Here is a 25,610-nt window from a genome sequence, read left to right on the forward strand (position 1 = left end):
CGAGAGAGAGTGGAGCAACAGCTGACTTTGGCACTGTGTTTTGTCTATGTGTTTGTGTTTAGTAGTGGAGAAGAAAAACATTTTCTAAATTGACTAAATCGCAATTTGACTGGCGACCTCGAGTTCCTCAAATTATGTTTCGCAGCCGTAGCTGGTTTGGCGGACCCTGGGGTGGCCGCCCCAAAAATCGCTTGTCGCTGGATCATCTAAAATATCTATACAGCATTCTGGAAAAAAATACTACCGTGTCAGAGAACAATCGTGGCCTGTTGGTGGAATCTTTGCGTTGCATAGCCGAAATCCTAATCTGGGGAGATCAGCATGATTCCCTTGTATTTGAGTAAGTAGAGGGTGTGGAGACACATCTTTTTACATGAAACTATGGGAAATTGCTAATATATACATGTACAAACCATTTCTTGATCCTGTTAGCTTCTTCCTGGAGAAAAACATGCTCTCTTACTTTTTACATATCATGCGCCAAAAAAGTGGAGGCTCTAGCTTTGTATGCGTTCAGCTGCTTCAAACCCTTAACATCCTTTTCGAAAACATCCGCAACGAAACATCTCTATGTGGGTGACGGCCTGGAATGGGTGTGGCATAAGTGGTTATCCTCATGACGACATTTGTTTTTCCTCTTTCAGATTACCTACTGAGCAACAATCATGTGAATTCGATTATGGTGCACAAATTCGACTTCTCCGACGAGGACGTGATGGGCTACTATATACTCTTTTTGAAAACGCTTAGTCTAAAGCTAAACACACATACGATACATTTTTTTTATAATGAGCATACGAATGATTTCCCTCTTTATACGGAAGCCATAAAATTCTTTAACCATCCCGAGTCCATGGTGCGTATAGCTGTCCGTACAATCTCTCTAAATGTGTACAAAGTGCAAAACTCAAGCATGTTGCGTTTTATAAGGGATAAGTAAGTGTGTACATACATCTATCAAGAAGTTTTCGTAATCCTTTGATGTGTCTTTTAGAACGGCAGCACCCTATTTTAGTAATTTGGTTTGGTTTATTGGAAAACACATTCTAGAATTGGACAGCTGTGTACGCACGGATATCGAGTAAGCTTTGTCTTTTAGCCCTCTGCAGGATTCACTGCTTATCCACTGCTTTGGTTTCATATCTTTCCAGCCATCAATCGAATCAAAAGTTATCTAATCTAGTTGCCGAACATTTAGATCATTTACATTATTTGAGCGACATTCTATTGCTGGACATCAAGGACCTAAACGCTGTGCTGACGGAACATTTGCTTCACAAGCTTTTTGTGCCGCTATATATATTTTCATTGACGCCAGCACCGCCACCTCCCTCCCTGGCTGTTGTCACCCAAAATTTGGCAGCAGTGCTGAATCGCAATGTAAACATTGACATACAGGAAATGAACAATCCGCGAGTGAGCTCGATTGTGGCATTGTATTTGTTATCTCTAGTTTTCTTGGTGGTGACACATGCCCCACTAGTGCATGCCCTGGCTTGGGTCATCCTCAATGGCGATCACAGTGTGTTTAAAGAAGGTGCTGCCGAGATTCTCAACTCATATGTAGAACATCGGGAGGTTGTAGTACCAGGTTTTGGTGAGCCAAATGAAAGCCTTGAACAAGCTTTAGACACGGTCACCGGACAATCGTCCTCCAGCTATAACCTGAGTGAGGACAGCGGGGTAGAGTCTGCCGCAGTTAATGAATTGGAAGCCCATCTACACACAGATGTAGAATTAGCGGAGGCAGCCAGGATGCGTAACATAACCGACGAAGAGAAACAAAAACAATTGCTTCAACAATCAACATCTTCATCATCGTCGGCATTTGCCAAACCATTTCTGGATACAGTTCTTCAGGCACTTGACTGTACTGAAAATGACTATTTGGCCCTCTTGGCTTTATGTCTAATCTACGCTATGTCCCATAATCGAGGTGAGCGAGGATCTTTCGTCAATTGAAAATGTCTAGAGTCCTGCATAGTAGAGATGTATTGGTCTTTCGTATAGACTTGTTCTTGTCCGTTGTACCTTTGGATGTTAAATATGTCGCACTTTATATGTAATGAGCTATCTTAGGTATCGTCATTCATGTAAATTTCATTCTGGGATAATTGTTTTAATTGTGTTTTATAAATATTTCCCTTCAATTATTGTTCGAAAGCTCATCTCATCAATTAGTTTAGTTTCTTTTCAAAGAATCGCAATTAACCCAAATGTATGTTCGCCCATTAAAACTCATTATAAGTGTCACTCATGCAGGACTCTGGCTGGGTGTATATTGGTTCATTATCGAAATTTTGTAACATTTTAATGCTTTTTCACCTAATATCCTTAATGTCCATATCAATTGCTTTTTTCTGTGGCACCACCTGTTCTCCAGATGGTATGTAATTTTTCCATTTTATCAACTAATTTATCTGGATTGATGCTTTAAAGGCGCTAATGTCTAATCAAATTGTTTGTTCCTTTTCATACAGGCATAAAAAACGAATGGTTTGACCAGGTACTATCCAAGTCTACACGAGGTTCCTTTAGCTACAAGACAGCACTCATTGAGCAATTGCTGAACATCATCACACAATCGAGCCAGCCGTGTATGTAGCTTACTTAGACATCACTGCCATTGGTTTATGATTAATGTCCGTTTATTTAGCTTGCCGTATTCGCTTGATTACTGTGGAGATTGCATTAGAGCTGCTAGTTACATTCACCAAACCCATTTTGGATGAGGCACGTTGCATCACAACATCGCAACAGGAGCTTCTTTTCAGTGCGCGAAATCAGTCTATGATTGTACTTCGAAATTTCTATAAATCGGAGGACATCTTTCTGGATCTCTTCGAGGACGAGTACAATGAGATGCGCAAGGCACAATTAAATGTGGAGTTTTTGTGCATGGACTCGACAATCTTGCTTCCTCCAACTGGTACACCATTAACGGGGATCAATTTTACCCGTCGCCTGCCCTGTGGTGAAGTGGAAAAGGCACGCCGTGCTATTCGTGTGTATTTCCTGTTACGACGAACGTGCCAAAAATTCTTAAATGAAAAAGAATGCTTACTGCCGTTGACCAATGTGGTCAATCTGGTGCAGGTGGAAAACGTTTTAGATTTGAGTGAGTTGCAATGATTGTGTCAAACAAAGCGGTTGATGTGATTTTGATCCGTTTTCCAGATAATAGTGACCTGATTGCATGCACTGTGGTGTCCAAGGATAATGCGAAACAGAGAAGATTCCTGGTTATCGATTCTTTGCAACTTATTCTTGTGGAACCAGATTCAAAACTCTTGGGTTGGGGCGTGGCTAAATTCGTTGGCTTCCTACAGGATGTAGAGGTGCAGGGAGATAAGGACGACTCTCGCTGTTTGCACATCACCGTCCATCGCGGCGGTGTCACCCACAATCGAACTCCATTGCTCTCGGCCAAATTCCTTTTCGATGATCATATACGCTGCATGGCTGCCAAACAGCGTCTTACCAAGGGACGCAGTAAAGCTCGACAGAAGAAAATGTACCAAATAGCTCAGCTAATCGAAATTCCTGGACAAATGGACTCTCCGGTGTTTGCTGTGTGTGGCACGGCAGGCACTAATTCAAGCGGCAGCAGCAGTTCGCGAAGTAGTCATCATCGTTCCATATTCTCAACGGCTAACCGTGTGCCAGGATTTGCGGCCGTTTTACGCACTAGCCACAACAGTGCTGGAGTGAGTCGCACTCAAATGGCCCAGAACCGTTCTATAGAGGGGTGAGCTTGATCAAATATTTTTCTTCTTTAATGATCTTTAATTTACATAATTCATGATTTTCTTCAGCATTCGCAATGAAAGCTCAGGACGCTCCCGTCGTCGTAGTCCGAATGGCAGCTCTTCAAACACATTAAGAACGAATGTGGATAGGGATCGATCGCCAAGCGTAAGTGTTGGCAGTCATAGCTCATCACAGTCACGTGAAAATTCCCAGCCAAGAAGTAGCGGAACTCGCTCCCGTGAAAGTAGTCCTCGAATGCCCAGGCCAAGGTTCGAAAATATGCGTTTATCAGTTTCTTTTTTGCTGACTATCTGTTTGCAGGTCAGAAGAAATACCATTGGAGGATTTTCAACATTCGCGCAATAATAGTCCACACTCGCGGGGCAATCCTTCGCCATCGTCACGCTCTCATACTCCCTCCCGTTTGCTACACTACGAGCAAATCTCTGTACATAGCGGTTCACCACGTGCGGAAGCAGCTTCGCTTACGGGCACGAATGCATTGTTAAGCCAACTAAATGGTGTAACAGTTGCCAAAGAAGTGTTGCCTGTCCCTAGCTCCGAGGAAACCTCTTTTATAGCCAATGATAGCGAAGGCGCCGAATCCAGGCGCAAGGGGGCAATCGAAACAGTTTAAAATCTTAGACCTTTACATTTTAGAAGTATTATAAAGACACTTAAGGTATACTTGTTGTTTAATTTTAATGTCGAGTGGTTTATACCCTTAATACACATATTTTTAACAAATTAAAGTTTCACTTGACGAATTTCAAACGGACCGCCTTTCGATTGCCGCACACACTAAGTATTAGTTATCGATAACTAAATCAGCTGTCTCGAAGTTTTTTGTTCGTCTGACATAACCGCAAAACTTGATAATCTTTATAATAATAGTTCCTGTTCCTTCATATGACTTAATTTTCGATGTCCTCCTACAAATACAGTGAGCTTATAAAGTTGGGCACCCAGTATGCCCGACGCATGAATTACTTGTCCAATCGCATTTTCGGCGAGGTTGCACGAACAACAAACGAGAAGTCGATGAAGGTGTGATCCAAATACATGGCCAATGCTATCCAAACTCTAAAAACTTCAAATGTCTTGCTCCAGGTTGTGCGCATGTTTGCAGAGGAGCCCATACAGAAACGCGACTACGTGGTCAACTGGTACCCTCGTCATGTGGAGACACATCTCCTTATGAAGAATCTTAGGGATTATGGACTGTTTCGTGATGAGCATCAAGATTTCAAAGAGGAGATGAAACGATTGCGCAAGCTGCGTGGCAAAGCACCGCCCAAGAAGGGAGAAGGAAAGCGAGCATCCAAAAAATAGGCAATAAAGAACAACACTTTTATTTAAGACTAGTTTTTTTGAGAGGATTGTGATTGTGATTGCGTCAACAATTTAGCATTACCTGCAAACACCACTTCATCATTTTGCCGACAATCATATTCTACAGTGGAGATTTTCCGAGCATTCATCAATCTGACAGTGACTACAGTTTCCTGCTCAATGCGACAGGGTTTAAGAAATTTAAAAGACTGCTCCAACACAACTGTTCCTGGTCCGGGTAACTTAGAACCTATAATACCAGCTACTACGGCGTTAAGTAACGCCCCATGAACTCGTCGTTGATTGACGGGAACATCCTTGCTGTGTATATAATTGTAGTCGCCTGTGAATTTGGCAAACTCTTCCAGGTCTTTTTGTGTGAATCGTTTAACGATTTGAACCTGTTGCAGGTGGTGAATCAGACGTCGGCTTACTTGTTGCTGGAACATTTTTTAGTCGAACTATTTCAGTGCGTCGACCAAAATCCTCAAGGTAAAGTAGAGAAAGGTTAACGATACGTTTGTCCTGAGATTTCAAACGCCAATCTTGAACACACTTAAGTACTGCTGGCGTCAACAGTAGGGTCTTTTCGACCAACCCGGCATTAAGTAATTGGTAAAAGAGTGCCAAACTATGAATCACAATTTCCGTGTGGTCTGTGCGAAGAAACAACCCAATTACTATGTCAAGTTGATCTCTAAAAAAGTCGGACACCTTGTTATCTAGTAAAGGAAATGCCGAATTAGAAAACATGAAGACAAGTCATGTATCATAGTTTAACAAATACCCAGGCAAATATTGCATAGAGCAGCGATCCCGTGTAACTGCAAATTCTGATTAGGGGTTTCCAGCGATGCTACAAATACATCTAAAGCATCGGCTGCATGCAAATGGGGCCAATTGATTGGATCGTAGGCAAAGTTTGCTAAATTCGCAGTGACTTGTTCTTGGGCTTCTGAAAACGGGAAGATTTACTATAGAGAAGGACCCACGAAAAACTGGACTAAAGTCTCACCCACGTTTGTTGTGGTATAATATTCATCAACTAGATGGCCAATATACTCTCGCCTATCTATGCCCTGGGCCGGCGTTCTTCTTTTCAAATGTCTCTGACTTGAAAACATTTATTGTTTGTTTTTGTTTTAAAGGTGAGTGCTCGGACCAACACTAGACAATCGATTGCCCATTGTTGATATCGAATTGAATTTGGCGCCACTTGGTGTTTCTTTCAGAATATAAAACAAATTTATATAAACTATTGTTTATTATTGCTCTGAAGAAATTGAACATATATAAATTTGGAAAAGTCATTTATTAATAAAAAATTAGTTTACAGAATTTCATTTTGTGTGTTAAATTACTAATCAATTCTTTTTCGGTGTTGCTCTGTTTATCTGTCCCCCACATCATCCATTTTCCAGGTACTATCGTTCCCATCAGAATCCGGTTCAGTTGTGTTCGAAAAGTGACTGAGAGCAGCTGCCACCGACTTCGGTGGTATGTTAAACAATGGATGAGTGGGCAGAAGTTCGTTGATCAAGTCTCCCAGAATTTGCGGACTCATTGCGGATTCAGAGTGCTGTGCTATGGAAACACCGCTAAGAGTGTAGCAAGTGTGGTAGAGATCTTGGGGTCTGAAACGGGAAAGATATACATAGACTTTAGACTTTATAGGCTTTAATTCATTGTCGATATGTATAGGCCAAACCACATACTTTCCAGGCTTATCAATAAGGCCACCGTTTTGCTTCTGGCAACAAAGTAGAATATATTCTTGCAGGGCCTCCACGTCGAATAGTGTGTGCTCCATGCCAGGCATTGTAGCTTGTGTAATGGGAATAGTGGCACCCACCCAGAAAGAATAGCAGCCGTCGACCAGTTTATTGGTGCGTCCCTGAAAGCCGCCCTCATAACTCATCTGGCGCCGCAATGTCCATCGGAGCAGTGCATTTTTGTTACATTTTTGTGCCTCGTTGAGCAGAGCTAGGCCAGCTATGCCGCAAAACGTGTAGCCGCCATGGGCCTCAAGATCGGGAGCACCACCGAATCCGCCTTCATATGTCTGGCAACTCGCTATCCAATCACCAGTGCCAGCAAATAACTCCTTCAAAACAAGCTGGGGCAGATTTAACAACTTAGCGCAGGAAATGGCACAATAGGCACCTCGCACATCCGTTTCTCCGTCCACATGCAGGCGAAAAGAGCCATCCGCTTCGCGTACACTAAACAGAAACTGTGTCAGCGACTCCCTGTCGATGGCACGATAGGCACTTTGGCTGCCAATGATACACAGACTGTTGACGGCGGCGTAAGTGGGTGCCAAATGGGCATATTGCCCCGGCCCACCCCCGAACCCGCCTGTGGGGGCTCGGCATCTGTAAGATCGAATCAAACCAATTCGATTATTAATAGATTGCTGGTGGCTAATGAAATTCAAATGACATACTTAATGAGAAACTGTATGACATGGTCGAGCGTCTCCTCATCAAATGTGAAACTTAGCAACTGTGCCGCTTGTAAAATCCAATAGATACACCATGCACGACTACTGTCCAGGCACTCGTAATTCGAGGGAAGACGGCGTAGCATTACATCTAGGTAGTGCTGGTGTTCTATACGGTTAAGCTGGGTGAGGCGAGGGTTAAGGAATTGCATCTGCTCGAATCGGTCGAAGCATTTCTCCACGGAACTTTCCGTTTTTTGCTGTAAATGAGTCAATGCGTAAACACTTTGTATAACATATGTATGTACATATCTCCAACTTTACAGTAAAGGGTTGGAAGTTGTGTGCATCTATTACTCACCTGTTCTCTGGACGTAATTGTGGCCACTTTTTCATCGTCAAACTTGCAGCCTTTCAGCTGCTGGAAATTTCGAAACAGAAGCTCATCTTCGGGCCACATGTTATTGGGCTGTCAATAAGTGCAAAATTAAAAAATTAAAATAAATAAAACATTCACTGGTCAACATGGGATTTTACCCATTCAGCTTTGAAACGATTTAAAAACTATTCAAAAAATTAAGCCCCAAAAATTAAAAGGATTAAGTTTAGATAATAGGGTATGATACGCTTCTCGTGTGTATTAACCTTATTTAATTAGAAAGAATTAATCAAAATTTGATTTTAAAAAAACACCCAAACTTGCAAACTTGTTGCATAGTGTAACTACTATGGCCTGACAAAAATAATCGATAGTAAAGACATACCTAATTATCGCATATGTTTGTCGATAATGTCATCACCGAGTTTGCATCCCATCAAGTGCATATTATCACTTTCTTCTTCCGCATATGAACTATTTATTGATTGTTTTGTTCGAGTTCGTGAGTAATGTAATATTGTTGAGTTTACAATTTATAATTTAGAGTAAATATTTGGCTACCAGGGCGGTCAAACAACGCGCCAAATAAAAAATAGCGTTTGCCAACACTGAAATCTAGCTTTAGCCGAAAAAACCAATGTTCACCTGCTTTCACGTGACCACGCACAAATCAAGTTCGATAGATCGCCATCGAAAAATTTCCATCGATCTATCGCACTTTTTAATTTCCCGGCTCTACTATGCGCTTTCGTTGGCGCGGGAAAAGAAGTTAAATTAAAGAAATTTCATCAGAACTTGTAAAATGGAACCGTATTCGCAGATAATCAAATGTAAGTAGACAAATGTTCTAACTATAATTATCATGTAGATAAGTAAATGCATCCAAATACATATGAATGCATGTAAATACATATGTGAATATTTTGCTCACTTATATATTGGCAATCAGATTTAAAACTGTAGATACCTATTGTTTACTTAATATTGGCGATCTGTTTAAAAACTCAACTTATACCTATGTAGGTGTTGACTTGACTTCTGATCAACAAACCACTGATTTAACTCAAGAAGGATCGGACTCGCCCTCTATTACTTTATGTGGATCTTTACCACACTTTGGCAATACGCAAACTTGCTTCAACATGTCGAAAACTGGTGTCGCCGCAGTGACTAACTTAGAAGAAGAATTGCTTGATTGGGATTGTGATAATGATGTCTGGGATAGTGGCAAGTGTACATTAATACAACTAAATAACTGCTTGGGCCTTGAACTTTTCTTTTATTAAATAGAATTCTGCTGCCCTGAATGTGCAAGAGTTGCAGCAAACGATGAACTAAGATATAAGGGTCTCCTTGATGGGGACTTTAATCATTGTACCTTGGCAAGTCGTAAGGTGAAAGGCGCAGCTGATTATTTGGATTTGAAAAACACAATAATGGATTGTGTAAAGGTATGGGAAGACAAATGTCTTTGATATCGTAGTCTGTAGTTTTGTTTTTCATAATCTAGGCGCTGCATGAGCCAGTAGAACCAAGCCCTGAAGAGATTGCTGAACAGCCTGTTGCTTTATTGGTGCCTTTATTGAAACACCAGCAGCGTGGACTTAAGTGGTTACAATATCGAGAAAAGCAGGCGGTTCGAGGCGGGATTCTTGCCGATGACATGGGTTTGGGAAAGACTCTAAGTATGATTTCGTTAATGCTATCTACAATACAGGAGACCCGGAAACAAGAAGATATTAAACGTAAGGCGTTGGAGACTGAGTGGAATAGGCAATTTTATAGCTTGCAACTTGAACAGAAGAAGCCCGTCTTTTCGCTGTTTAGTTATGACGACGAGGATCAAACAGATGAAAATAAACAGCCGACTAATTCATGGCAAATGGAAGCAAAGCCGCTATTCAAAACAGAATCGGTTCAAAAGGAAGAAAAACCTATGGATCCAATGCATGATAAGGAAATTACCGATAATGATAGTGATTGTGACATAGGTCCATATGGACGGGCTGGCACCCTAATAATTTGTCCAATGAGCGTAATGCACCAATGGGCTAACGAAGCAACCAGCAAGGTGACTGCGAATTACATTAAAATCCTTATATATCACGGTCCAAAACGGCGAAAAATAGATCTAGAGACCCTTCTTAGCTATGATATGGTAATAACGTCTTACCATACAGTAGCAATGGAGCGCAAAAGGTTATATGACTCTTCTATACTTTTCGGCGTCAAATGGCATCGGGTAATACTTGATGAAGCCCATGTTATACGAAACCTAGAAACTGCCTGTTGCAGTGCTGTTTGTGCCTTAGATGCAAAATACCGTTGGGCAGTGACTGGAACTCCCGTACATAACAAAGCAATCGATGTTCTCGCATTGCTATCCTTCTTGAAAGTGCCTAATTTTAAATCATTTCAACAATGTAAAGATTATTTAAATCAGGGCATAAAAGCCCATTGTAGATTACATGCGATTATAAAACCGTTAATGTTGCGCCGCACCAAGTCAGAGTTGCAGCAATCTGGTGAAATGCCATCGCTTCCCGAGTTAATTATTGAAGTCATTCAAGTCACACTGTCTGACGCAGAATTAGTAGTGTATCAAATTTTATCGTCAATCTCCCAATCTATATTTGAGCAATACCTTCGTCAACGACGGGAGGGAAATCTTGATCTGAACTACTATTGTAACGATAAAACTCCTACATTTATGCCTAGAATATTTGACACGACTTATAGTGAGTTATATAGACGATTCCTTAAATCGATGGGCTATACTCCAGGTTTTAAAGTCCAGGGTATCGTCATTTTGGTACTACTTCTGCGTCTGCGTCAGTTTTGCTGTCATCCTGGACTTATGGTTCAAGTAAGTAAAATTCAACCAAATCTCTTATTTTATTTTAATGTTACGTTACCCGATCTGCATAGATGATTTGCGACACCTTTAATCCCGAAGATTTCAATGAGATGAATGAGGATATCGATGAAATGGTTGGTCATCTTAAAACGGAAATTTTAGCTGAGTTGGACAATTACAATCCCACTGAGTCCCAAGCTTTAAATGCAACCCATGAAGCATCTCTATTAAAAATCAAGAAAGAAGAAAAAACATTTAAACAAAAGGGAAAAATTAAATATGAAGATGAAAACTACAATTACATAAGCGAGGAAAAGTCTATCTTTAAATTCCAAATAAAGAAGGAAGAGAACCTTTTGGTTAAGCAAGCAATAAAAATGGATTATCAAGGTCAGCACTACAATCTCAAGCTTGAGGACGAAAAGAAATGTCTCACTCTTTTGAAGGTGGATAAATCGGAAAAACAGGAGCCAAACAATAAAGCAACACCCACTGATCTACGCGTTGTCCTGCCTGATGAGGGTACAGCTGCCAAATTGCTGCGGCCTACGAATCCTATTTTTCAGTTTTCCAATCTTTCTTCAAAAATGAAACTTATCTCGGCCAAGCTGCAGCAATTGCTTAATGAAACTAATGACAAAATAATTGTAGTCTCACAGTGGACAAATTTCTTGGATGTAATTGAAAAGCATTTGGATACCCTCTCTTGGGAGACGCTTGCTTTCAATGGAAAAATGAATGCCAAAGATCGTCAACTTGTTCTTGACGAGTTCAATGACACGAATAATTTAAAACGAGTACTTCTTCTATCTCTCACCGCTGGCGGTGTTGGACTAAATCTGAATGTTGCTAATCATTTGCTTCTAATTGATCTACACTGGAATCCCCAACTGGAGAAACAGGCCCAGGATCGCATATATCGCTATGGCCAGCACAAGACGACTCACATTTATCGGTTTATGTGCGTGGACACAATTGAACAACGTATTCAAGCACTTCAGGATTATAAGATAGAGTTGGCCAAAATGGTGATCAATGGAGGGCGTTTGCCTAACAGTGGTCGCCTTACACTTCAAGAGCTCAAAAAGCTTTTCGGGCTCAACTAAATTAACTTTCAATTCCAGAATCACAATCAAATTGTTTTCCACTGAAATAATTCACTAATTTTTATTTATAGATTTATTCTATAGATTTCTTTTAAAGTTTTTTTTTTATGGCTTATTGACATTTCTGCGAAATATTTTGTTTTCCAATAATAGCTTAAAAATTCTGTTATGGAAAATTTCGCACGGCTTTTTGACGTAACCAAATATTAGCTTTAAGATGAAAAATGAAGATCTTTGATTTTAAGCCCCTGTTTTTTGTATTCTGTTAATACAATACAATAAAAGAAACAATTGGAATATTTCGTTTATAAAAAGAATTTAATTTGGCCTCATCATATGATTCGAATAGGCATGTAGAGGCAAGTGTAACAACAAATTACATCAATGATTTAGAAAATGTTCCTGTATAAATGGATCAAACTTAATTATATGTGCATATAAGCTATGGAAATACAAAATTCATTCCATGTTTCTACTTCTTCAAGATAGCCTTGGCGGCAGTGACAATGTTGCGAGCAGAGATGCCGAACATATCGATAAGAACGGCTGGAGGTCCTGATCGTGGAACAGTTGGCACATAAAGATGCTTGACCACAAAGTTACGGTGCTCAGCCAGAACGCTGAGAACAGCCTCACCCAAACCGCCTTGCCTGTGAATTAGAAATAGATTTAATTTCATTTTTTAATGAATGAGTACAAAACACTTACTGGTAGTGATCCTCCACAACAACAATGCGTCCGCCACACTGCTTGCCATGCTCCACAATCAAATCAACATCCAGAGGCTTGACAGTGAAGGGATCAATCACACGAGCGGTAATACACTCCTTTTCTAGCTGCTCAGCAGCTGCCAAGGCCTCATAGAGAGTGATGCCGGCACCAATAAAGAGAACCTCATCGGAGGGCTTCTGGCGCACTACCTTACCACGACCAATGGTAAAGGGTTCGTCATTGTTGTAAATTACACTGGTGTTGGGGCGTGATGTACGAATGAAGCAAACGCCTTTGGTGTTTGCAGCCAGCTCAACGGCACGCTCTGTGCTCACAGCATCCGATGGATAGAAGATCGTGCTGCCAGGAATAGTACGGAACATGGCTACATCCTCGAGACCCATCTGGGATGGACCATCCTCACCAATACTGCAACCACAATGGGAGCCGACAAAGTTCACATTAGTCTGAGAAATTGCGCCCATGCGAATCTGATCGAAGGCGCGGGTAAAGAACGTTGCAAACGTGGATACAAATGCAACAGTACGACGACGGCAAGCGGTGCCAATGGCCACACCCACAAGATTCTGCTCGGCAATAAAGCACTCAATGTAACGCTCTGGGAAAGCATTTTTCAGCTTATCGGAGAAAGTGGAGTTCTTGGTGTCGCCATCGAGAGCAATCACTCGGTCATTATCGGCCCCGATCTTAGCCAGTGCAGTGCCATAGGCCAATCGAGTGGCGATGGAATCGCCCAATTTGTAATTGGGAGGAGTGCAGAGCTTCACATTGCTAATATCGACCTCGGGGGCCAGGCCAGTCTTGCCAACCTTCTTGGGAGTCAGTTTGACATTGGGATTAACGATCAGTCCTTGGAGGTGCTTGATTACCGTATCAGCCTTAGCGCCCAGAGGTTTGCCGTGCCAATTGTCTAGATCCTCAACTTGGGGAAAGTCCTTGCCCTTGAAAGTCTTAGCAATAATTGCCGTGGGCTTGTTCTTGGTATTGGCAGCACAATGGAAGGCCTTGCACAACTCATCGACGTCATGACCGTCAACAACCAAAGCATTAAATCCAAAAGCTTCCAAACGATCTCTGTAGACGTCCAGTTTATGTTGCAATGATGTAGGCTCAGACTGACCCAGGCGGTTGACATCAAAGATGACACACAAGTTATCCAACTCATAGTGGCCAGCAAAGTGCAGAGACTCCCACACAGAGCCCTCAGCGGATTCACCATCGCCCACAACCACATAGGTGCGATAATCGGCCTTGTCAAAGTTCTTGCCCACATAGGCCATGCCGGCACCGACAGCCACACCTTGGCCCAAAGAACCAGTGCCAACATCAATGAAATTCAAACGTGGTGTAGGATGTCCCTCCAAATCGCTATCGATCTTACGCAGATTCTTAAGGTCCTCGATGGGGAACAAACCAGCCTCAGCCCAGGCAGCATACAAAATGGGAGCAGCATGACCCTTGGAAAGGATGAAACGATCACTTGAGGGATCACGTGGATGCTTTATATTAAGACGTAGTTGTTGGAAAAACAACACCGACATAATCTCAGCCAGCGAGGAGCATGATGTTGGATGACTGTAATACAGATAGAAATAAATGTTAAAATTTAAAATATGTATGAATGTATAATAAAAACCCAATAATCCTAATAATTAGAAAAGGCTCGAAATTCGCTGAGCTATAGAAAATTTTATGAACAAATGTACATATGTATGTATTTACATACATATATTGAACTTGGATCGCATTCACGTATGCTGGTACAAACAAGGAATCGAATGAAGAAACTTTATTTACATACATATGTATGTATGTATGTACATATGTACATACATACATACATATGTATGCATGTAGATTTCCTGGCACAACTCCAACCGCAAAATGTGTGCAACTCTAGACAAAATAAAGGGCTCGTCTTACCCCCAAGCAAATCTACATAAATACATGGGTATAAATATAATTCTTATCGCACATACACTTACATAGATTCGTATACAAATATAGATACGAATATTTCTTTAAGTACCACTTAAATACACATACGTACATTTATACTCACATATACTATAATATGTATGTATGTATACATATGTATATAAACAGATCATTATACAAATGTACGTAACATTATGTCTAACCGGTTTCCTTTCATCTACCCTCTCATTCATTTGCATAAACAAATCCCACAAATATCAAATTAAAAAAGTATTCAAATGTCCATCGTCTACATATCCGTATCCCATATTACACGCAGCTTTTGCATGGTTATGAATTTCTCCTTGCCAAGTGCTACCAAGTACTAATGAAGGTGATCCCAAATCTCAAGTCTCGCGTCATTGCCGGCATTTTTATCAATGTTTCACTGATTTTCGATTAACATGTGGTATGTAAGACACTTGAGCTGGTCACCTCTAAGGATGTCCAGTCTATCATGGCATGAGTAATCAGATCACCAGAGGTCATATATAGAACAGTTCTTATCTCACATCAGAGGCGGTAGACGCCGAAAACTGGAAAAACTATACCAGGCTGGTGATAAAATTGTTGCTTATCTCTGTCTCTTTCTCTGTCTGTCTCACATCAGTTTCTCAGTCTATAATCAATCTAGGCTTATCTTTAGTTTAATTACACAAACTTGTAAAAAAAAAAAAAAAAAAGGTCGTCAAATGTTCCCATTCAAATACAGCAGCCGTTATGTCAGAGTTGCCAGCTTGCTAGCCGCCGCTATGGCTGTGTATTTGACCGGTTTGCATGTGTGTGTGTTTTTTTGTCTGGAAGGGGGTGAGAGAAAAAAGCCACGCACAAAACGCTCAATAGAAAATAAAAAACAATGAATGTAACAAATGAAAGTCGGTAAAAAATATTAACGTCATCTCTAAAGGTCAGTGAAGGTCATTGAAAAAACGAATTAGGCATTTAAAAACACTGAAACGAAGTTTATCAGCAAACGACGACACTAAAAACACATACGTACATACATACATACACATGTACATACACACATTGCTATACAAACGTACAAACATATTGTTAAAGGCACCCTCAAAGTTTTTAAAACGGCGATGCATTGAAGCAAAACACGTGGCTTGGAACACTTCTACTAAACTCTGGAGGTCACCTTTACAGCAACAAGTGCAAGGTGCACCACTTTAAAATTTGAATTCAAATTTTTTACATTCACAATTTTGTTTTATTTGTTTGCTTACCCTGATTTTGAGGCCTCGGTGGACACAATCGAGTGTATACGCAATTTATGAGCCAAATCCTTCAGATCCTGGACAGTTTTTGCTTCTGGCTTATGGTACGACATTCTGGTTTTATTTAATATTGTTGTTGGAAGTAAATTAAAGTTCTTTTTGCTAGCTATCCAAAAGGCAAAACTCGTATGATTGCAAACGAGAGAAAATAAAATAGTCGTTTTGAGGACTTTAAATTTGGTGGTAGCAAATTTAGAGCTGGAATGAACGAACCACTGCAGCCGGCGTCTGAGAACAAACTAAACTCTCTGCCGGTGCTGGGGCTGCTTTTCTGTATTCCCTCAATTTTGGGGCCGCCTTTGGAGTCGCTGTTATCTCTCTATTGCTGGATTTTCATTGGAATAGGTTCGTGCTGAAACGAGATAGGCATATACTATATACAATACACTCTCTACATCACATAGTCGGACAAAGCAGCAACATCTAAACTAATAACAAACCAGAGGGCCGGGGCTAACTTCGACCGCGTCAAAGTTTGTATACCCTTGCAACTTTTTTGGTAACTCTATCCTTACCTATTAGCCATCAATGTGGAAGAACGTTTTATCTAAAAAGGCTTAAGCTTGAGAAAGAAAGGCCTACAATCATAGGAAATAACGAAGATATTGATCAAAGTCACTGTTTTCCACCGATCGTTCCTATGGGAGCTATATGATATAGTCACACGATCTTTATCAAATTCGGCACAGTCATTAACATATATATTAAATTAAGAAATGTTTAAATTAAAAGCAATCGCGTTAAAAGTAACGAAGTTATTTACAAAAGTCACTGTTTTCGACCAATCGTTCCTATGGGAGCTATATGATATAGTCACCTGATCTTGATCAAATTTGGCATAGTCGCTTATAGCCGTAGTAAACTCTCTAATATTAAGTTTCACGACAATAGCTCATCAAATAACGAAGGTATTGAGAAAGTCACTGTTCGTGACTTGGCCGTTTGTATGGGAGCTATATGATATAGTCACCCGATCTTGATCAAATTTGGCATAGTCGCTTATAGGCGTAGTAAACTCTCTAATATTAAGTTTCACGATAATAGCATAGAAAATAACGAAGTTATTGAGAAAAGTCACTGTTCGTGACTTTGGGGTTTGTATGGGAGCTATATGATATAGTGGTCCGATCCGGCTGAATCCGAGATATACAACGCCTGCAGTATATACAAGCCTACGTGCAAAATTTCAGCTCTGTAGCTCTTACGGTCTAGGAGTTTGCGTTGATCCAGACGGACGGACGGACGGACATGGCTAGTTGAACTCGTCTCGTCGTGCTGATCAAGAATATATATACTTTGTATGGTCGGAGATGCTTCGTTCTATGCGTTGCACACTTCTGACCAAAATTAATATACCCTTTTTGCAAGGGTATAAAAATAGAAACATTGGTAAGTCTAAATCGTAATTATCGAATGAAATTGGCTTTCGTATTGCAATTTAAGGAAATTTAGACTCTGTTACTGCTAATTAGAGTAATCGTAATGCGATCAGTAAACGATATTCGTTCGTTTAAAATTTCTTTAAAACCGGCAAGAATACCCCAATTATATACATAAACAGTTGTACGTTTTTCTTTTAACTCCCTCCCCGCTCTTGACGTAGACCAAAGCTGACAATGACAACGGAAAGCTTCAACCTTCGATAGCTCAGTTGGTAGAGCGGTGGACTGTAGTTGGTGAAACATGCAATAGAAATCCATAGGTCGCTGGTTCAAATCCGGCTCGAAGGATTTTTTTGATTCACTTTTTTTTTAAGAGTTTCATACACTTACATATGTATGTATACTTGATGTATGTATGAATTGAATTACCGTTTAGAATTTGTCTTCGATTTTCTCAACTTGCAATTTGGATTTTATTATATATTTATGTACATAAATGAATTTGTATTTTTTTTTTCAAGAAATTAATTTTTACCAGGAGTTAACAAAATATGTTCACTTTTCTAAAAAAAGTATTTGTATCTCAACTGAAAGTAAATCACAATCGAACTAGATCGAAACAGTTTTAATCACTTTTCTTGAAAAAAACACATAAATTGTGTTTTAAAATATGTATTTTTTCTTTTTCTGCCACAATATTGATGAATTATATTTTTTGTTAGTTATTATGCAGTTAAAAGAAAACATTCCAATTTTAAAAATTTACAAAAAAAATCCTTCGAGCCGGATTTGAACCAGCGACCTATGGATTTCTATTGCATGTTTCACCAACTACAGTCCACCGCTCTACCAACTGAGCTATCGAAGGTTGAGAGCCACCAGCGCCATTGTCAAATTTGTCTTTTAGGGATATTTCAGACTTGGGAGTCACAAATTTGGCTAAAAAGTCGTTTTACTTATGTACTGACGAATTAATGCCGTCTTAAAACTAGTTCACGATTCATGAAGAAATATTAATGAAATACTTTCGATAAATTTCAACATTATTATTGTTTGATCATACCAAAAAGCGACGAAAAATAGCATGAATTATAGTTTTTCAGAAAGAGTTGTCATAAAATTACCTGAAATACTGGGTTTTCGATGATTACAAGGTTTCAGCCAAATTTGAGAATCTCCAAATCACTGGAAATCAAAATTGACAATGACGCCGCACAGTGTCAACCTTCGATAGCTCAGTTGGTAGAGCGGTGGACTGTAGTTGGTGAAACATGCATTAGAAATCCATAGGTCGCTGGTTCAAATCCGGCTCGAAGGATTTTTTTGTTTTCGAATTTTTTAATTTTTGTCGTTAATATTATGTTTTCTATACAGAGAGAAGATTTTTTTATTTAGCGTGTTGTTTTATTCTCATTATGCGCACAAATTTTAATAATATGATATAAATACAAAATAAATAGATAGCTACTTTATTACGAATGTATAAATTTTAACTGCTGCCCCAGATAGGTTGTCTTAAAATTTTAAACTAATCCATAATTTAGTTAGCAAAATAGTTAACGTTAACAATATTTTATATTAAAATGTACAATTATCTCTTTACGCTTTTTTTCTATACGTTTCTTTTTGGTACTTCCGCATCTAACTTAACGTGAATTCTGATTTCATTTAATTATGAATTTATAAAAATAGGCATAAATGTATTTATGCATTATCATATGTTAATTATGACTAAACAATTAATAGTTACTTTTATTTTGTGCACATCTCATATTCGTGTTTGACTCAAATACAGTGAATACTGCTTTGAGTGAACATTTTGTCAGCTCAGCTTTATTATGACAAGTATAATATAATTTTAGTACTATACAAATTGTGGATAACAACAAAATATTGTAAACAAATGCTCAAAATAATACATTAAAAAAAAACTTTACAGCGTATTACAGAAATGAAATATCACTAGCTAAAAAGCAATACAAAATTATCTTAAATTAAGCAAAATAAATCGAAAATAAATTATAATACAGAATCTGTTTGATGTTCAGTCCAAGGCAATGCCCTGTATCCAGGCGCTTAAGTCGCTGCCATCCGATTCCATAATAATCTCATCGGGTTCATCATTGGCCAACAAATACTGGGCCGCCGTTCGTCCACTCAAATAGGCGCCGTGTACGGTGGAGTAAAAACTGGAATGCGTATGCTCACCGGCAAACACAATGGCGGGCTGGCAAAATTAGAAAAATTAGTTTTTTTTTGACCTTGTAATGCAGATAAACCTACCTTCATAGCATGTGGAGTGGCATACAAAGGCTGAGCCAAATTCTCAATATCTTCTTGGGTTGCTCCAACAGGGATAGAGGTGTAAGCTCCGCCAGTATAGGTCTGGCTTTTCCAACTCGTGCTAAAGAAGCAAAATATGTAAAGCTTAAGCACCATACATCTTTAAACTTGTTGAAAAGAAATCACATACCATACACAACGCTTTGGCTTGGGCACATATGGATTTCGAAGGAAATTTCTTAAAATTTCCGTACACTTTTCTGCTACCGCATCATGAGATAGTGTTTCCATATACTCCGCTTCGCGACCAGACACCCAGCCCAACAGCAGATTATCTGTCATCTTAGCAAAGGAGTATATCTTCTTGAACCAATTTTTACTGAGATAGGCTTCGCTGGCCAGCTCCTCTTCGCTGGCGTGCGATTCCTGTTTGTCGTCATCCCACAGCAGCATCACTTCCGATATATCTGCACTGTAATGCAAGAGCATTAAACAAGTTAAAATTGGTAATTAAAAAACCTTTAAGATATTAAGATATTCACTTACATGAAATTCACAGGACGCTCGTACTCTAAAAATATTTTGTCCACGGTACCAAACATGAGATTTTCAATAGATTCCTGTTTGTAATGGGGCAATTCCGGATCAAAGAGGGTCTTGTGTGCATGCTTGAGCACACCCAGGGGTATTGTGCATATCACATGGGCAGCATGAAAAACTCGCCCGTCCTCACAATCCACGCGTACATTCCCCGCAGGATAATCACAACTGCTGCCATTTGATTCCACAGATGCCTCACGCATTGCATTGCTTCCTGTTGGCACCTCCGTCACAGTTTTCTCTGAATCATCGGAATCCTCATTCTCTGAATTTTCATCGACAGTTTCCAGTCCAGTAAATGTCTTTTTCCGCTTCCAGTGTATCTTTTTTACAGGACACTTGGTTATTATTGACTGCTTCGGTATCTGTTCACTTAATGGTCGCAGTATAGAGCTATATCCGGTGGGCAATACAATATTACCCCCCTGCAGTTCCGTATAGCTTCCTAAAAATTGAACAAAAAGAAAATCAAGGATAAGAGATGCCACAATCTATATATTTTAAAACCACTTACCCAATTCTAGGAGATCCACATCGTTCATATTATTACAGCCTGTAATACATGTCTCTCGTTTAAGCAAACAATTAAATATCAGTTGTTTTAATTGTTTTTCCTTAGGATCTTGAACTGAATTCAAATAAATCTCAATCTCATAGTTGATGTGCTCGCCGACGCTATGTATATCTGGGGGTGGACTATATTGACAAAGGAAATATTCATCGCAACGTCGAAGGAAGCACACATAAGCCTCATAGATTTCTTGCAGTATGCTGAAAGGAACTTGATGGCCATCTTCGGTGGTGGCCACTACTTTGTGTGGCTTCGGTACGTTCACAACGCTCACTAGACCATGTTGAACCGCAATTTCAAAAATGGGATTGCCTAGGACACCATGTATCCAATTGGCGCCCAGTTCAACCTATAAGAAAGTAGAATTTCTTAAAGGGTTAAAAGAATTGCATTACGTAGATTAATCCAATTAGATTGTATTTTGGAAGTAAATGCCAAAATTGTAGGTACAATTTCATGAATAGATACATACATATGTACATATGTGTGTATGCATTTTTTATTTGTACTTGGAAACGAAAATTGTGTTGTACAGTGTAATCGAAACGAAATCACTTAAGTTTGTCTGGGAGAGTCGAAATGACGAAATGATAATGCCTTTTCTTTTAATAGATAAATGCTTTGTGAAATACCTTTCTATTAGATAAGAACTGACCTAGAACTTAATATGTTATTAGTGTAAAATAGGTATTTATGCTAATTAAAAAAGGGAATTTTATATGAAATTGTTTACGTGATCATAGGCCAGTCGTTGCACTAATCATTATATAGCATATTCAAACCCAATCTTATCTAGAAATTGTTTGAAAATTGTACAACAATTGAGGAGAAATTGTGTAAACTGGAGCATGAAAGTTGCTTTGCTGGGAAACTTACGGACAATGACGAGAAACCCAGCTAAAAAGCCAAAACAAAGCCAAATTTTTTTACAAGGACATAGAAAACAGTAATGGATGAGGGAGGGGAACAGTATAGGTGAAATTTAAAAGTATTTATAAATAGCTAAAGCCGGAACAGGAAACACTTTCAATTTTTAAACGCATCAATACATGTACATACATTGAAATATGCGTATGTGTGCGTGCTAACTAAACAGCTGACGACCTGTAAACGGGAAAAATCTATAATCCAAAACCAACATTTGTAAAACAAATACATATGTATGTATATTGAGGGCGACTGACACCGCCGAAATACGAACAGGGCACTACATCTAGTACCATTAAATATTGGATTCACACATTTCTTGCTATTTCTAACATTACATAACTCTATACCTTTTGATTGTTCTCAAGCGGTATGGATACAATTCGACCGCCCACGCGTCCACGAGCCTCCACAATCACAAAATCATCGCATCCATTTTGTAGCAAATGATTGGCTGCCGAAAGACCAGCCATGCCAGCTCCAATGATCAAAACTTTAACATTGCTTGAATTGGAGTTGGACGAGGCATTGCTAACAGAAGTTGCTGAGCCGAATCCCAACGTTAAACCTTCTTCCGTTGGCGAAGGTGCAGGCGTAGTTGGCTCCTCCTTATCACCCATTGCACGCTCACTTTTGACTATGATTAATCCCTTTATTGTTTATCTTATTTGGCAAAAACATTTATTTACTTCTCATTGCACTTTTCACGGACCGTGTTTTGACATTTCCAACAGTTGTTAAAAGCGGGGGCGGAGGGTAATGAACAGCTGTTGGTAAAGGAGTTGCCAGAACGCTCAAATGTTGTCCGCATGCAGTAAATAAAAATATATCATAAAATATGTTCACTGGGTTCAACAACACAATCAAGATAAAGAAAAACGAAAAAAAACATTAGAAATCCATGGAATAAAGCAAAATGTGATTTGTTGATTAAATTGTAATTTAAGGAAACTGCAATCATTAGAACATTCCACTTGAACGTCGAAAGCTGCTTGACAAAATGACTGAATCGTATTGCCTAACAAACTTTATTGATTTTTCGCTGTCCTTGTCGCTCCCATTGAAGCATGCCAATCGCATCAGGGTAAGTAATTTGATTCCTTTTTGCGGTTAATACCAATTTTCACTTTCGTTCTCATTCTTTCGTTCCTCTTTAGTACACTTGCTTTGACGTTTCAGCCAGTTATATTATATTTGGGGCCACATCTGGATCGCTATACCTATTCAACCGCAAAGGTAAATTTTTACATCTCATTCCAAACAAACATGGAGCCATCACTCATCTGAGCATATCCGTGAACAACAAGTATGTGGCATTTGCCACCCAAAAGTCCTTGATCTGCGTCTACGCAGTCAACTTGTCTTCGCAGACCTCGCCCCAGGTAATAGTCACTCATTTGGATCAGGCACAGGTTACTTGCATTCATTGGACGCAGGATGAAAAGCAATTCTACTACGGTGACACTCGAGGACAAGTCAATCTTGTCCTGCTGTCTTCCTTCATTGGACACAATTTGCTACTAAATATGAGTGTACATCCTTTACTGTATCTCGACTCCCCGATTGTTCAAATAGATGATTTTGAGTCCTTACTTTTAGTGTCCAATGGGACTAAATGTATTCTATGCAATACAGAGTACGAAGAGTATAAACAGGTAAATGGCTACAATAATCCCTCTATTGGCATTGTTGATATACTACTTTTGTTTTTGCAGATTGGCAACCGACCACGAGATGGAGCGTATGGCGCTTGTTTTTTCATATCGCCCCAGGAGTCGTTGCAGCCATCGCGCATTTATTGCGCCCGTCCCGGTACACGCATATGGGAGGTGGACTTTGAGGGCGAGGTTATACAGACGCATCAGTTTAAAAATGCCCTGGCAATGGCTCCTGCTAAAATTCATAAACCCGTTTTCGAAACAGAGACCGAACTTGAATCCAACGATGAACTATTGGAGCATCAGCCGCAGCAGTTGCAATTCTCCAAGATTCAACGGCTAGGCAGGGATTTTCTGCTGGCCTTTACCGAGCTTGGTCTTTATATCTTTGACATGCGCCATTCCTCGATTGTGTTGTGGTGTAATCAATTTGAGCGAATTGTCGATTGCCGTGTATCAAAATCTTCAGAGATTTTTGTCTTCACCCAAACTGGGTCACTCTACAGTGTACAGCTGCAGACTTTGCAGGCCACGGCTATAGATTTGATGCAGTCCAAACACATGCAGATGCAGTGCGCCAATTTACTGCGACAACATGTTAAATACTTTGCGGATAAAGCCAAGGAGAACTACGATCTGAAGTTGCTCAATCATCTCAAACAGCTGCTTATCGAGAGGCAGGAATATGAATTGCTCAATGATATATCAGTGATATTTGATGCTATTGCCCAATGTACCGCCAGCAGTGGATCGGATGCCCAGAGCTCTGGCGGTAGCTCGACAGCTACCACCACTGAGCGGAGCCTAAGCGGAAGTGGAGGTGCTGGTGGAGGTGGTGCCAGCCAGATGTCAACTCCAAGAGGCGTCTATGTTCTGGAGAATGCCTTCTGCGATAATCGAAAACCCACAGTTAAATCCGGTTCCGGCCACATAAAGGATGCATTGCTCACCGTTACCGGAAAATTCGGTAAAAACATCATCAAGTACAAGTTTAACATATTCGCCGAGGAGCAGCAGCAATTGGTCCGAGAGTTAATTCCGGCCAGCGAGCGGTCGCTTCCATTTAAGGATATCAAGGCTTTGTATGAATCGAACGATGACGATCAGGAGATAGTAAGCCGTCGAAGCAGTAACAGCAAGCATCCTCTTCCCCCGTCGCACTTAATCAGTCCCGAGGAGAAAACCATATACAATTTATATTTGATTTACAAGAGCGCAAAGTTTAGTCGAACACACTGCGTGGAACGCTATCGCGCCGTCTTTGATGAATATGCGGCCAATGAGTTAATTTGTCTGCTTGGCAAGCTTGCTCTAGTAATGGTAGAAAATGGCGAGGCTATGGATCAGGCTGAACGCAATTGCTTGGAGATGTATTTCAACTATCTTAATCCAGAACTCATTTGGGAAATGGATGATGCGACCAGAGATTACATAGCTAATGGTTTTGTTCAGCTAAACGCGGATTCCGATATTGTGCGGTGTGATCATTGCTCCTTTCCACTTAGATTTGATAATGCGTGTGTATATCACGAAATTGGCACAGTTCTGCTTAGATACTTTTGGTAAGTTTTCCATAACGAAAAACATGAGTACAGATAATTTAAATATTTTTTCAATAGGTCTCGAAACGAACAACTTAAATGTTTTGATGTGGTCCAGGCTGTGCCCGCTCTGCTTGACGTCCTGGCTAAATTCTATCTGGCTGAACAAAATTTGGATAAGGTCCTGCCCATTGTACTTAACTATGGGCAGCCAGAACTACTCCTTGACTTGGGTAGGCAGTTTAACGTCAGCGGGTGGACGAAATGTTTCGAACAGTTTGTGGAATTGCAGCGGGGACGTCTTCAATGTGTGAATTGCGAACGCGTGACCAGCGTCGAGCAGGAGCAACTGACACGACATTTCTTTTACACATGGGATTGCTTTCTTAACATCGCCCTGGACCACTTGGATACAATAGATACTTTGGCTCTGATTTTTAAGTGGAGCTCTTACATTCCAAACGATGCAATCGATAGAGAGTTCTATACAAGATGTCTCATCAAAGGATAGACAGTCTGATGGGCCACGTCAAGGACGAGGTGACTTGCTGACACGATTTAGAACAGGGTTTAGTTAATAAAGTCTATATAGCCATATATATATATATAATATACATATAATATTTTATTTATTCCAATTATTGTATGTATTGTAATCTCAAGCAAGCTCAAAAGAAGCTGAAGCCAATACCAAAAGCATTTATTTCCCATATGTTCCATATAACTATATGTCACTTTGTTTGTGCAATAAACAAGTAAAAATCTGAATCATTTGATTTTCCTATCAAA

At 39.9% G+C, this 25,610-nt stretch overlaps 8 protein-coding genes and 3 non-coding genes across 13 annotated transcripts; 6 read left to right on the forward strand and 5 right to left on the reverse strand.

Annotated features, from left to right (window-relative positions):
- Positions 1 to 45: 45 nt before the first annotated feature.
- On the forward strand, positions 46 to 4,524 carry ema (C-type lectin domain containing ema). The gene is made up of 10 exons (XM_068296641.1): positions 46 to 340; positions 433 to 572; positions 645 to 936; positions 995 to 1,081; positions 1,152 to 1,936; positions 2,481 to 2,597; positions 2,657 to 3,118; positions 3,178 to 3,748; positions 3,816 to 4,019; positions 4,072 to 4,524. Exons 1-10 carry the CDS (start codon positions 135 to 137, stop codon positions 4,385 to 4,387), a joined length of 3,180 nt encoding a protein of 1,059 aa, XP_068152742.1. The 5' UTR covers positions 46 to 134; the 3' UTR covers positions 4,388 to 4,524.
- Positions 4,525 to 4,596: 72 nt separating this feature from the next.
- On the forward strand, positions 4,597 to 5,114 carry mRpS33 (mitochondrial ribosomal protein S33). Its single transcript, XM_068296644.1, has 2 exons — positions 4,597 to 4,797; positions 4,861 to 5,114. The coding sequence occupies exons 1-2, from the start codon at positions 4,675 to 4,677 to the stop codon at positions 5,080 to 5,082; spliced, it is 345 nt and encodes a 114-aa protein (XP_068152745.1). The 5' UTR covers positions 4,597 to 4,674; the 3' UTR covers positions 5,083 to 5,114.
- Positions 5,080 to 6,316, reverse strand: LOC137582191 (uncharacterized). Its single transcript, XM_068296645.1, has 4 exons — positions 6,098 to 6,316; positions 5,870 to 6,037; positions 5,596 to 5,804; positions 5,080 to 5,522 (listed from the first exon to the last, which is right to left on the reverse strand). Exons 1-4 carry the CDS (start codon positions 6,204 to 6,206, stop codon positions 5,112 to 5,114), a joined length of 897 nt encoding a protein of 298 aa, XP_068152746.1. The 5' UTR covers positions 6,207 to 6,316; the 3' UTR covers positions 5,080 to 5,111.
- A 59-nt stretch (positions 6,317 to 6,375) lies between these two features.
- On the reverse strand, positions 6,376 to 8,271 carry Fntb (Farnesyl transferase beta subunit). Of its 2 annotated transcripts, XM_068296643.1 has the most exons (5): positions 8,171 to 8,271; positions 7,887 to 7,994; positions 7,529 to 7,785; positions 6,798 to 7,457; positions 6,376 to 6,716 (listed from the first exon to the last, which is right to left on the reverse strand). In XM_068296643.1, the coding sequence occupies exons 2-5, from the start codon at positions 7,983 to 7,985 to the stop codon at positions 6,473 to 6,475; spliced, it is 1,260 nt and encodes a 419-aa protein (XP_068152744.1). In that variant the 5' UTR covers positions 7,986 to 7,994; positions 8,171 to 8,271; the 3' UTR covers positions 6,376 to 6,472. The 2 variants fall into 2 exon arrangements, with proteins under 2 accessions (XP_068152744.1, XP_068152743.1); XM_068296642.1 differs by lacking the exon at positions 8,171 to 8,271 and having other exon boundaries at positions 7,887 to 8,041.
- Positions 8,272 to 8,621: 350 nt separating this feature from the next.
- On the forward strand, positions 8,622 to 12,140 carry LOC137581816 (transcription termination factor 2). 2 transcript variants are annotated; one of them, XM_068296158.1, is made up of 6 exons: positions 8,622 to 8,734; positions 8,928 to 9,131; positions 9,195 to 9,355; positions 9,415 to 10,770; positions 10,833 to 11,151; positions 11,229 to 11,375. In XM_068296158.1, the coding sequence occupies exons 1-6, from the start codon at positions 8,707 to 8,709 to the stop codon at positions 11,240 to 11,242; spliced, it is 2,082 nt and encodes a 693-aa protein (XP_068152259.1). In that variant the 5' UTR covers positions 8,622 to 8,706; the 3' UTR covers positions 11,243 to 11,375. The 2 variants fall into 2 exon arrangements, with proteins under 2 accessions (XP_068152259.1, XP_068152258.1); XM_068296157.1 differs by having other exon boundaries at positions 10,833 to 12,140.
- Positions 12,141 to 12,166: 26 nt separating this feature from the next.
- LOC137581817 (transketolase-like protein 2) lies at positions 12,167 to 17,820 on the reverse strand. The gene is made up of 4 exons (XM_068296159.1): positions 17,671 to 17,820; positions 15,809 to 16,211; positions 12,576 to 14,174; positions 12,167 to 12,517 (listed from the first exon to the last, which is right to left on the reverse strand). The coding sequence occupies exons 2-4, from the start codon at positions 15,910 to 15,912 to the stop codon at positions 12,340 to 12,342; spliced, it is 1,881 nt and encodes a 626-aa protein (XP_068152260.1). The 5' UTR covers positions 15,913 to 16,211; positions 17,671 to 17,820; the 3' UTR covers positions 12,167 to 12,339.
- Positions 17,496 to 17,589, forward strand: TRNAY-GUA (transfer RNA tyrosine (anticodon GUA)). The gene is made up of 2 exons: positions 17,496 to 17,532; positions 17,554 to 17,589. It is a non-coding gene; the product is annotated as a tRNA-Tyr (tRNA).
- A 195-nt stretch (positions 17,821 to 18,015) lies between the features above and the next one.
- Positions 18,016 to 18,109, reverse strand: TRNAY-GUA (transfer RNA tyrosine (anticodon GUA)). Its single transcript has 2 exons — positions 18,073 to 18,109; positions 18,016 to 18,051 (listed from the first exon to the last, which is right to left on the reverse strand). It is a non-coding gene; the product is annotated as a tRNA-Tyr (tRNA).
- Positions 18,110 to 18,465: 356 nt separating this feature from the next.
- Positions 18,466 to 18,559, forward strand: TRNAY-GUA (transfer RNA tyrosine (anticodon GUA)). Its single transcript has 2 exons — positions 18,466 to 18,502; positions 18,524 to 18,559. It is a non-coding gene; the product is annotated as a tRNA-Tyr (tRNA).
- A 128-nt stretch (positions 18,560 to 18,687) lies between these two features.
- On the reverse strand, positions 18,688 to 22,381 carry LOC137583044 (peroxisomal N(1)-acetyl-spermine/spermidine oxidase). Its single transcript, XM_068297933.1, has 6 exons — positions 21,973 to 22,381; positions 20,639 to 21,044; positions 20,071 to 20,569; positions 19,715 to 19,996; positions 19,525 to 19,645; positions 18,688 to 19,468 (listed from the first exon to the last, which is right to left on the reverse strand). Exons 1-6 carry the CDS (start codon positions 22,240 to 22,242, stop codon positions 19,286 to 19,288), a joined length of 1,761 nt encoding a protein of 586 aa, XP_068154034.1. The 5' UTR covers positions 22,243 to 22,381; the 3' UTR covers positions 18,688 to 19,285.
- A 90-nt stretch (positions 22,382 to 22,471) lies between these two features.
- Positions 22,472 to 25,589, forward strand: p (WD40 repeat domain-containing protein pink). The gene is made up of 4 exons (XM_068297929.1): positions 22,472 to 22,706; positions 22,780 to 23,277; positions 23,338 to 24,842; positions 24,900 to 25,589. The coding sequence occupies exons 1-4, from the start codon at positions 22,623 to 22,625 to the stop codon at positions 25,330 to 25,332; spliced, it is 2,520 nt and encodes an 839-aa protein (XP_068154030.1). The 5' UTR covers positions 22,472 to 22,622; the 3' UTR covers positions 25,333 to 25,589.
- Positions 25,590 to 25,610: the final 21 nt, after the last annotated feature.

This window comes from Drosophila tropicalis, unplaced genomic scaffold (genome assembly GCF_018151085.1).
Source record: "Drosophila tropicalis isolate 14030-0801.00 unplaced genomic scaffold, ASM1815108v1 contig_859, whole genome shotgun sequence".
Classification (NCBI taxonomy): Eukaryota; Metazoa; Arthropoda; class Insecta; order Diptera; family Drosophilidae; genus Drosophila; species Drosophila tropicalis.